Source organism: Grampus griseus (assembly GCF_964374135.1).
Source record: "Grampus griseus genome assembly, chromosome: 2".
In the NCBI taxonomy this organism is placed as follows: Eukaryota; Metazoa; Chordata; class Mammalia; order Artiodactyla; family Delphinidae; genus Grampus; species Grampus griseus.
The window spans coordinates 52974575-52986828 of NC_139018.1; the positions used below are offsets into that span (position 1 = coordinate 52974575).

At 34.7% G+C, this 12254-nt stretch overlaps 1 protein-coding gene across 1 annotated transcript in view; it reads left to right on the top strand.

The window, feature by feature from the left end:
- The window catches only part of MDGA2 (MAM domain containing glycosylphosphatidylinositol anchor 2), a gene marked incomplete at its 5' end in the record, with an annotated part of 828838 nt that overhangs the window by 624595 nt on the left and 191989 nt on the right, over positions 1 to 12254 (top strand). Inside the window, one exon of the mRNA XM_082649132.1 lies at positions 3707 to 4000. Within this exon, the coding sequence (XP_082505258.1) occupies positions 3707 to 4000 (294 nt within the window). The remainder of the gene's footprint in view (positions 1 to 3706; positions 4001 to 12254) is intronic.

Consider the following 12254-nt stretch of genomic DNA (forward strand, 5'->3'; position numbering starts at 1 on the left):
TAACATGTTTTACTCACTTTTTAATAGTAGTTGTAGCTATTCATGCTATTCACTAGCATGTTTTTCTTGCTTAACAATATAAATATCTTTGTCAATAAATGTGGGTCTATTACATCATCATTTTAAAAGGCTGCATCATAATCTATTATGTGACTGTACCACGATTTTTTTTAGTTAATCTGTCAGGCTGTTTTCAATTATTATTTTTTTTAATTAAAGCAGTATTATGATGAGCACACTCATTGAGGATTGAAGTTTTTCATAGTTACAGGAACATGATTTCATTTATGTTGATAAAGTTTATGACACAGAAGCAGGAGGCCTGGAAGAATTAAACTGGCAGCAGAAAGACCACTTAGGACACTGTCACAAGAAGAGATAAGGATGACTTATACTAAGAAAGCTACCTGTAGCCATAAGAAGAAATAGGCTGTTATGAGAGATATTTTTGATAGAGAAACCAAAGCTGCTGATTGGAAGTGGTGAGTTAGAAGATGGTGAAACAAAGAAAAGTCTATTGTTTTTAATTAGCAGATCAAGTGTCCTGATAATTAACTAACAACTATGTCAAGAAATAAATAGTGCTTAGGCTTGGGGATTTGCAAGACTTTTGGAAAATAGTAGTAGGCTGCAATCATCGACTGGAAGGACCTTGGGGTAAAGTTACAGTTCACATTATAAACATGCAAAACAGAGAGATATTCATGAGAACAAACAAAATCTCCTGACAGAAAAATTATGATAATAATTTAGAGCATTCTAGAGAATGGAAAATTTAATGTGGAGAGAGAGAGAAGTCTATAAAAACTATGACAAGTTTTAAGACCTTCTTGTCCAAGAAAGTTGCAAAGAAAGGGTTAACTCTGAAATCAAGATTTAAAAAGCCTCATGGAAGAGATGGAAAATAAACTTTATTTTAATTAGGCTTCGGTGTTTATTTTAAAATGAGCAAATTTATTAAAAAATCAACTTGTAACTTACCTAGATTGAAACTGAGGTTTACATTTCTATAATTTTGATTACATCGGGACAAAAGTTTATCTAACAAATGAATAACATACATTAACAAGGGAGTTTTTGAACTATCTAGCATGATAAACTTAAAAAAATATAGCTAGTCAAGGATGTGTTTTTGTTAGACTGGCCTAATGTAATAAGATCTTTGAATATTCATCTTATTAAGTTAGAAAATAGATACTTATTATTAGCCCCACTCCTATCTTTAACTTTTTACTGTTCCTATAGTCAGAACATTAATAACCTTGGAGCTGGTAAAGTATAAATTCTTAGTTTCAAAAGTGAAGAAATTTATACTCAGAGTGCTTAAGCTTGGCTAAGGTCATGTGGTTTGTTTTTGGAAGAGATGAAATCTTCCGATTTCAAATAATAACATTCCATTAAATAATCTTTTAATGTAAAATTTCTTTTCATTTATTTCACATAAATGTATCATAATTTGGATATTTATTTGGAGTGGTATATCTTATAAGAAGTTTTGACTTGTATACGGGAATTATTCTCATACAGGTAGATACAGATATTTAAAATAGACATATAAGATGTAAGACAGATAGATAAGGTAATTTGCAACATATGTGTTATTTACTCCCTCGCATTTCTACCTTGACTCTTTTTTATTGTCCCTGAAACAGTAACCAAGAGATGGGCAGGTAAAACTGGTCCAGTTTGTCCATAAGAACAGACTAATTATGAGCAAGAGTCCAGTACTAACTCAAGTTATTCATTCCAGACACCATACTTTACTGGAGCCTGCTTCAGGGTTCATATCTCTGCATTGGCCACCTGCTATAAATTGGCCTCAATCTGAGTTCTGTTCAAAGTATTTATCCTCTCATTCTCAGTGTTCTCATTTGTTAAATTTTAATATTAAATATTTGATCCTAGGATTGTCATGAGAATTAATGAAAATGTAAAATCCCTAACTATGCCTGGCACACAATAGGAGCATAATTAATGTTAAATGCTGAGGTTATTGCTGTTATTCTGTGTCCTTTCTAATGGAGGGTGAATAAATATTGCAGCTTCTTTCAATCCTGTTGTTACTAGATGATGCTTATTTAGAATTGCATCATTCCCTGGTGGTTCACTTCAAAAAGAACAAATTATTTAACTAAATTATTTAGTTGTTTATATTTACAAGAGTAAATTATCTAATCATGGAGATTTTAAAAATGCAGCCATTTTTAAACATGTTTTTTGTTAATGCCAGTTCCTAGAATATATATATATCTACTTCAAGAAGGTAGTGGTTAGTGTTTCATATTTTCTGATTTCTAAGATGCTAAAATTATTTACTTTGTTTTTTTTAATTAGAAGTAAATGAAGGAATTAAATGAAAAAGACATGAAGATATTTAAATAGCAAGATAACTAATTCTCATATCACTTTGTACTTAAATTTATTTTTCTCTGTGTAATAAAGAGAAACAACATTTCAATATTAGTTGAAAAGTACTTTAAAAATTAATTACATTTGTTTTTGTTCCTGGGCACTGGAGCACAGTAATGCTAGAAGGGAGAATAAAACCTTTGCCTTTTTTGTCCATATTCTGTATTAACTCCAAAGAGGGGAAGCATATGACATTTATCACAATGATAGAATTATTCATATATTTCTGGTTATTCTTATTCTGCCCTTCTAGTTTAGCCCGTGCTTTTTTGATAGATGTCCTATTGCATAAATACTTTTGAATTCATACACATTTGTATGAGAAGTAAAAGTCTTCCAGTGGAACAGGTGATACGGTTTGTAGGAAAACTCATTGAGTAGTACTTGCCTCTTATTCATTTTTCACCAAACCCTAACATAAATATATTCCAGCACAGTAAGGTAAGTTCCTGTAAAATCAATCTAATTTTCTCATTAAATATCTTCAGAAATTAACTTTACTTGAGAAAATTAAATTCTTAGATTATTGAAATATATTTTTGAAAACTCACTTAAAATTAATTTTACAGAAATAGTGGCAGCATCATGACAGACTATGTACAGTGATCTCAAAATCTTAAAGTGAAGTCATTTGAAATTAAAATGTCAAAAAATATTAAAAGTCAAAAAGAACAATACACTGGATTGTCAGAGTGTGGCATTGTAGTCAGTTGTTCCATTTCATTTCCTCGAGGGAGAGAACGAATCCTAAACCTTAGCAGTTTGGCAACAGTTTCTAAACCAAATTTAGAACTTCTGGTTTTATATCAGAGGTTCTTCTTTTTCTCTTTCCTGTTGCATTCACTGTGCCTGCTAAGTCTATAATGTCTCTTATCCCTTTCTTATACCATCCTTGGATAAGAGATAACAGCATAGGAAGCAGAAGACTGAAAAGCTAAATCTTACCTCAGCAAGTAGGATCACTCTTCTGTGAAATGCAGATCTTAAAGACCCAGTTAATGGCTGATAATGACAAGTCATTGAGTAGATTGTTCTTATGTTGACCATTCGAGTTCCAATGTAATGCTTTATTTTGCTAATGTTTGAAGACCTCATTTGAGAAAGTTCTACGAAAACAATTTAGAATTATTTTAAGTGAGGGTAAGTGCCACCCATCCCCAAGGTCTCTGTAATTTTTGTCATCTGAATTGTCACACATCTTCAACCAGCAGAAGTTGTTTCCTTATGATTTTCTGTGTTTGAATATGCTTTACCAGTACATACTAACCTTGAAAAATTTTCTTTTTCCCATTTCAAGTTCCACCCAATCTGACTGTTCCACAGGAAAAATCACCTTTGGTCACCAGAGAAGGAGACACAATAGAACTGCAGTGTCAAGTAACTGGAAAACCTAAACCCATCATCCTTTGGTCTAGAGCGGATAAAGAAGTTGCAATGCCTGATGGGTCAATGCAAATGGAGAGTTATGATGGAACACTGAGGATTGTGAATGTATCTAGGGAAATGTCAGGAATGTACCGATGTCAGACCAGCCAGTACAATGGATTTAATGTGAAACCAAGAGAAGCCTTGGTGCAGCTCATCGTGCAGTGTAAGTACATTTTTTTCTATGTATTTCGAGATGGGGGGGGACAAGGGAAGAAAATGAGGTGATTTTTGGAGTTGGATTATTAAACAATATTTCTACATTATTGCTACCCAATTTAAACTATAATTTCCCTAAATCTGCCTATTATTTGAACTAATACACACTAATGGAAAAGAATTGTATTAGTATGTGTGTGATGATTATGATGGTGTTATGTCATTGGTTAATGCCAAAGAATCAACAAGCCTAATGGTTAAATACTGGCCATGTGCAATGAAGCAAAATGGAGATTGGAAGTAATTGCTAATTCAGATTATAATACTCTTTTGTTTTCATAGTTTATGTTTCTGCTTCAGCAATTGCGTGCCCTTTGCCCAAATTATCCACCTATTTCAAGGCATCCCTTTGCTTAAATTGTGGAGACATAATCATTGCAATGCTGTGTGCAATCTGAAGTTGTAAGAGTAGATTACATAATTATCTAGTAATATATAGATAATTCAGGCAGATATTAGGAGCTAAAGTTTTGCTTGACTTTCTCCACAGATAATTGTTTAACTGTGAGAGCTGAATATGATAGATTTTTAACTATTTTCAATGAAATCACTGTTAGAGTTCTAACAAAAAAAAATGCAGACATACTGCGCTTTGTATTTGCTTTTAGTATTAAAAATACCTAAATTCATGATATTAAGAAGTTTAACAATGTCACTGGTGTTGGGTTATTAGAGGATGATGCCCTGGTATTTTGGATAGCAGGTAGTGTGGATATTGTTAAAGAGAAGAAGCAAACTAAACACAATCTGTTCAAACTCCAGGAGTGTTGCTGAACAGTTTAGTTGATGTATTATTTGTTAACTACATGGTGGCAAAGCCTTCAAGAAAAAGAATGAAGTAGATGAAACTATACACTTCAATAAACAATGATGTTGTTTTCTTTCTGTGGTTCTTCTGTAACTTGGAAAATAGCAATTAGTCCAAAATGTCTATTTTTATATAAGACTTAAGGATGCTGGCAGATTAGATGATCTGACTTTAAATTTGGAAGGATAATTGAGATATGGAAGGATTATGTTTGGGGCAGGTAACAACACATGGGCTTATGTATGAGGAGTATGAGTGGTGAGAGGAGCAGTGTTCTGGGTGCTGCTTAACCATTCCCTGTCCCTGTTCTTTAGAAACTCAGATTTCAGTCTGCTGTTTATCCTATAAATATGCAAACTTCTATTTGTCAAATATCTTGGCTGATTTCCAACTGATTACTAGTTTTATCTCTAAAGAATGCAGCTTTTAGGTGGCAAGTTCCATTCCACAGTTTAACATTACATTTTTTCCTCACTGGCCTTTATACTCATGATAATAAGCTCATGGGTAGGAGGTTCACGTGAAAACAGGTTTCAGAAAGAAAAAAACAATTTTTTTTTAACGAAACCTCTCCTTAATTCTCCAGAAAATAAGAGACACACTCAGGTAACCACAGAGGAAATTGATACAGTTTGGAGCACCTCATTCATATTGGTAATCACAGGATTGTGTGCTTCCTCCAGAGTTATGCACCAAGCTTCAGTGTTCCTAAAGCCACAGGGCAATTCGTTTTCACCCTGCTCACACTCTCTGGGGAAGCTGTGAAACCCACTGGCTCTAGGGAATTTTAAATTGAAGGTTCAAGAACCAGGATCTCTTATCTCCATAGAATATACTAACTTCCAGGATTCTATTGACAACCTAAATTTCCTTTTTTTTTTCTTCCTAATAAATTTCATAGATAATAAGTTCAGCACAAGATCTTAAAATTCAATCCTATAATAGCACATGAAGATAAATAGACACAGTTGTCTCTAGTGTCACAAGGATGTAATTGACTGAAAGCCATCAACAGACATAGGCAAAGCCGAGTTCATTTAATGTAGAGAAAAAGATCTGCATCCCAAGATGACTTTGCAGAGCAGGGGGTATAATCTAACAGCACTTCGTCTCAGAGGCAACTTCCCTGGCCTACCCAGAAAGGTGGCTGGATGCCATCAGTCTTGACAGTTTCAGATAAGGATGCCATCATGTCTTTCAAAAAGCTTAATTTCATGTATTCCCAACTCTTCTGAAGAATCTAGTTATGTGTCTGAGCATTTGCCAGGTACAAAAACTGATAAGAACTCCAGAATATTTCTGAGTCAAGCATTCATTTTCCAGGCACATAATCCCTGCTAGCAGGTCCAGCTTGCAAGCCTACCTAAGCCTTATTCCTGCAAAACTAGCCATGTAGGAATCCTGATACATTTTTAAAATCATAAATATTTTAACTTTTATGGTGACTTCTTAAAAGTATGAAAATAATATGGTATTTGTGCTTAACTGGGGTAGCCATGCTACAAGTGAGGATTCATATAGAATATAAAATATTAACTTATTTTCATACACACATGCACACAAAATATACATATATATGCGCACGTGTTTATGTCATCCTCAGCAATTAGTTACATCGTTGCATAACAAGCTATGCTTTATATATTTTGTATTCCCAGCATAATATATTTTACATTATAGCTATTCAGAAAATGTGTTGAGTAAATATGTTATGATAACAAATGTAATAAGAATATATATATACACACACACACATACATTTTGCTTCTTGCATAACTAGTTCTTATTATTTAGGTTTCAGGAGTATCTGAGGACTTGTTGCATAACAGTTGTTTTTCTTTTTTTTTAAATCTTTCCTGGAGTATAATCACTTTAAAATGGTGTGTTAGTTTCTGCTTTATAACAAAGTGTCAGCTATACATATACATATACACCCAGATCTCCTCCCTCTTGAGTCTCCCTCCCACCCTCCCTATCCCACCCCTCTAAGTGGTCGCAAAGCACTGAGCTGATCTCCCTATACTATGAGGCTGCTTCCCACTAGCTATCTATTTTATATTTGGTAGTATATAATAAAGTCCATGCCACACTCTCACTTCGTCGCAGCTTACCCTTCCCCCTCCCCATGTCTTCAAGTCCATTCTTTACGTCTGCGTCTTTATTCCAGTCCAGCCCCTAGATTCTTCAGAACCTTTTTTTTTTTTTTTTAGATTCCACATATATGTGTTAGTATACAGTATTTGTTTTTCTCTTTCTAACTTACTTCCCTCTGTATGACAGACTCTAGGTCCATCCACCTCATTACATATAACTCAATTTTGTTTCATTTTATGGCTGAGTAATATTCCATTGTATATATGTGCCACATCTTCTTTACCCATTCATCTGTCGATGGACACTTAGGTTGCTTCCATGTCCTGGCTATTGTAAATAGAGCTGCAATGAACATTGTGGTACACGACTCTTTTTGAATTATAATTTTCCCAGGGTATATGCACAGTAGTGGGATTGCTGGGTTGCAAGATTTTTCTATTCTTAGTTTTTTAAGGAAACTCCATACTGTTCTCTATAGTGGCTGTATCAATTTACATTCCCACCAACAGTGAAAGAGCGTTCCCTTTTCAACACACACTCTCCAGCATTTATTGTTTCTAGATTTTTTTGATGATGGCTCTTCTGACTGGTGTGAGATGATATCTCATTGTATTTTGATTTGCATTTCTCTAATGATTAGTGATGCTGAGCATTCTTTCACCTGTTTGTGGGCAATCTGTATATCTTCTTTAGAGAAATGTACATGTAGGTCTTCTGCCCATTTTTGGATACTTTTTTTTTTTTTGATATTGTGTTGCATGAGCTGCTTATAAGTTTTGGAGATTAAACCTTTGTCAAAGTTGCTTCATTTGCAAATATTTTCTCCCATTCTGAGGGTTGTCTTTTCATCTTGTTATGTGCATCTTGTTGCTGTGCAAAAGCTTTTAAGTTTCATTAGGTCCCATTTGTTTATTTTTGTTTTTATTTCCATTACTCTAGGAGGTGGGTCAAAAAGGATCTTGGTGTGATTTATGTCATAGAGTGTTCTGCCTATGTTTTCCTCTAAGAGTTTTATAGCATCTGGCCTTATATTTAGCTCTTTAATCCATTTTGAGTTTATTTTTGTGTATGGTGTTAGGGAGTGTTCTAATTTCATTGTTTACATGTAGCTGTGCAATTTCCCCAGCACCACTTATTGAAGAGGCTGTCTTTTCTCCATTGTATATTCTCGCCTCCTTTATCAAAAATAAGGTGACCATATGTGTGTGGGTTTATCTCTGGGCTTTCTATCCTGTTCCATTGATCTATCTTTCTGTTTTTGTGCCAGTACCATACTGTCTTGATTACTGTAGCTTTGTAGTATAGTCTGAAGTCAGGGAGCCTGATTCCTCCAGCTCCGTTTTTCTTTCTCAAGATTGCTTTGCCTATTCGGGGCCTTATGTGTTTCCATACAAATTGTGAAATTTTTGTTCTACTTCTATGAAAAATGCCATTGGTACTTTGATAGGGATTGCATTGAATGTGTAGATTGGTTTGGGTAGTATAGTCATTTTCACAATGTTGATTCTTCCAATCCAAGAACATATCATATCTCTCCATCTGTTTGTATCATCTTTAATTTTTTTCATCAGTGTCTTATAGTTTTCTGCATACAGTTCTTTTGTCTCCCTAGGAAGGTTTATTCCTAGGTATTTTATTCTTTTTGTTGCTATGGTAAATGGGAGTGTTTCCTTAATTTCTCTTTCAGATTTTTTCATCATTAATGTATAGGAATGCAAGAGATTTCTGTGCATTAATTTTGTGTCCTGCAACTTTACCAAATTCATTGATTAGCTCTAGTAGTTTTCTGGTGGCATCTTTAGGATTCTCTATGTATAGTATCACGTCATCTGCAGACAGTGACAGTTTTACTTCTTCTTTTCTAATTTGTATTCCTTTTATTTCTTTTTCTTCTCTGATTGCCATGACTAGGATTTCCAAAGCTGTGTTGAAAAACAGCGGTGACAGTGGACATCCTTGTCTTGTTCCTGATCATAGAGGCAGTGCTTTCTGTTTTTCACCATTAAGAATGATATTTGCTGTGGGTTTGCTGTGTATGGCCTTTATTATGTTGAGGTAGGTTCCCTCTATGCCCACTTTCTGGAGAGTTTTTATCATAAATGGGTGTTGAATTTTGTCAAAAGCTTTTTCTGCATCTATTGAGATGATCATATGGTTTTTATTCTTCAATTTGTTAATATGGTGTATCACATTGATTTGCGTATATTGAAGAATCCTTGCATCCCTGGGATAAATCCCACTTGATCATGGTGTATGATCCTTTTAATATGTTGTTGGATTTTGTTTGCTAGTATTTTGTTGAGGATTCTTGCATCTATATTCATCAGTGATATTGGTCTGTAATTTTCTTTTTTTGTAGTATCTTTGTCTGGTTTTGGTATCAGGGTGTTGGTGGTCTCATAGAATGAGATTGGGAGTGTTCCTTCCTCTGCAATTTTTTGGAAGAGTTTGAGAAGGATAGGTTTTAGCTCTTCTCTAAATGTTTGACAGAATTCGCCTGTGAAGCCATCTGGTCCTGGGCTTTTGTTTGTTGGAAGATTTTTAATCACAGTTTCAATTTCAGTGCTTGTGATTGATCTGTTTATATTTTCTATTTCTTCCTGGTTCAGTCTTGGAAGGTTGTGGTTTTCTAAGAATTTGTCCATTTCTTCCAGGTTGTCTATTTTATTGGCATAGACTTGCTTGTAGTAATCTCTCATGATCCTTTGTATTTCTGCAGTGTCAGTTGTTACTTCCCTTTTATCATTTCTAATTGTTGATTTGAGTCTTCTCCCTTTTTTTCTTGATGAGTCTGGCTAATGGTTTATCAATTTTCTTTATCTTATCAAAGGACCAGCCTTTGGTTTTATTGATCTTTGCAATTGTTTCCTTCATTTCTTTTTCATTTATTTCTGATCTGATCATCATGATTTCCTTCCTTCTGCTAACTTTGGGGTTTTTTTGTTCTTCTTTCTCTAATTGCTTTAGGTGTAAGGTTAGGTTGTTTATTTGAGATGTTTCTTGTTTCTTAAGGTAGGATTGTATTGCTATAAACTTCCCTCTTAGAACTGCTTTTGCTGCATCCCATAGGTTTTGGGTTGTCATTTTTTTTATTGTCATTTGTTTCTAAGTAGTTTTTGATTTCCTCTTTGATTTCTTCAGTGATATCTTGGTTATTAAGTAATGTATTGTTTAGCCTCCATGTGTTTGTCTTTTTTACAGTTTTTTTTCTTGTAATGTTATCTAATGTCATAGCATGGTGGTCAGAAAAGATACTTGATATGATTTCAATTTTCTTAAATTTAACAAAGCTTGATCTGTGACCCAAGATAGGATCTATCTTGGAGAATGTACCATGAGCACTTGAGAAGAAAATGTATTCTGTTGTTTCTGGATGGAATGTCCTATAAATATCAATCAAGTCCATCTTGTTTAATGTATCATTTAAAGCTTGTGTTTCCTTATTTATTTTCATTTTGGATGAGCTGTCCATGGTGAAAGTGGGGTGTTAACATCCCCTAATATGATTGTGTTACTGTCGATTTCCCCTTTTATGGCTGTTAGCATTTCCCTTATGTATTGAGGTGCTCCTATGTGGGTGCATAAATATTTACAATTCTTATATCTTCTTCTTGGATTGATCCCTTGATCATTAGGTACTTTCCTTCTTTGTCTCTTTGTAATAGTCTTTATTTTAAAGTCTGTTTTGTCTGATATGAGAATTGCTACTCCAGCTCTCTTTTGATATCCATTTGCATGGAATATCTTTTTCCATCCCCTCACTTTCAGTCTGTATGTGTCCCTAGGTCTGAGGTGGGTCTCTTGCAGACAGCATATATATAGGTCTTGTTTTTGTATCCATTCAGCCAGTCTGTGTATTTGGTTGGAGCATTTAATCCATTCACATTTAAGGTAATTATCAATATGTATATTCCTATTACCATTTTCTTAATTGTTTTGGGTTTGCTATTGTAGGTCTTTTCCTTCTCTTGTGTTTCCTGCCTAGAGAAGTTTCTTTAGCATTTGTTGTAAAGCTGGTTTTATGGTGCTGAATTCTCTTAACTTTTGCTTGTCTGTAAAGGTTTTAATTTCTGTGTCAAATCTGAATGAGATCCTTGCTGGGTAGAGTAATCTTGGTTGTAGGTTTTTCCCTTTCATCACTTTAAATATGTCCTGCCACTCCCTTCTGGCTTGCAGAGTTTGTGCTGAACGAACAGCTGTTAACTTTATGGGGATTCGTATGTATGTTATTTGTTATTTTTCCCTTGCTGCTTTTAATATTTTTTCTTTGTGTTTAATTTTTGATAGTTTGATTAATATGTGTCTTGTCATGTTTTCCTTGGATTTATCCTGTATGGGACTCTCTGTGCTTCCTGGACTTGATTAACTGTTTCCTTTCCCATATTAGGGAAGTTTTCAACTATAATCTCTTCAAATATTTTCTCAGTCCCTTTCTTTTTCTCTTCTTCTTCTGGGGCCCCTATAATTTGAATGTTGGTGTGTTTAATATTGCCCCAGATGCCTTTGAGACTGTCCTCAATTCTTTTCATTCTTTTTATTCTGCTCTGCAGTAGTTATTTCCACTATTTTATCTTCCAGGTCACTTATCCGTTCTTTTGCTTCAGTTTTTTTGCTATTGATTTCTTCCAGAAAAGTTTTAATTTCATTTATTGTGCTGTTCATCATTGTTTGTTTGCTCTTCAGTTCTTCTAGATCCCTGTTAAATGTTTCTTGTATATTCTCCATTCTATTTCCAAGATTTTTGGATCATCTTTACTATCATTAGTCTGAATTCTTTTTCAGATAGATAGATTGCTTATTTCCTCTTCTTTTGTTTGGTCTGGTGGGTTTTTACCTTGCTCCTTCATCTGCTGTGTGTTTCTCTGTCTTCTCATTTTGCTTAACTTACTGTGTTTGGGGTCTCCTTTTTGCAGGCTGCAGGTTCGTAGCTCCCATTGTTTTTGGTGTCTGCCCCCAGTCGCTAAGCTTGGTTCAGTGGGTTGTGTAGGCTTACTGGTGGAGGTTGCCTGTGTTCTGGATGATGAGGTTGGATCTTTTCTTTCTGGTGTGAAGGACCACATCCGGTGTTGTGTTTTTTGGTGTTTCTGTGACCTTATTATGATTTTAGGCAGCCTCTCTGCTAATGGGTGGGGTTGTGTTTCTGTCTTGCTAGTTGTTTGACATGGAGTGTCCAGCACTGTAGCTTGCTGGTCGTTGAGTGGAGCTGGGTCTTAGCATTGAGATGGAGATCTCTTTGAGAGCTTTTGCTTTTTGATATTACGTGGAGCTGGGAGGTCTCTGGTGGACCAATGTCCTGAAC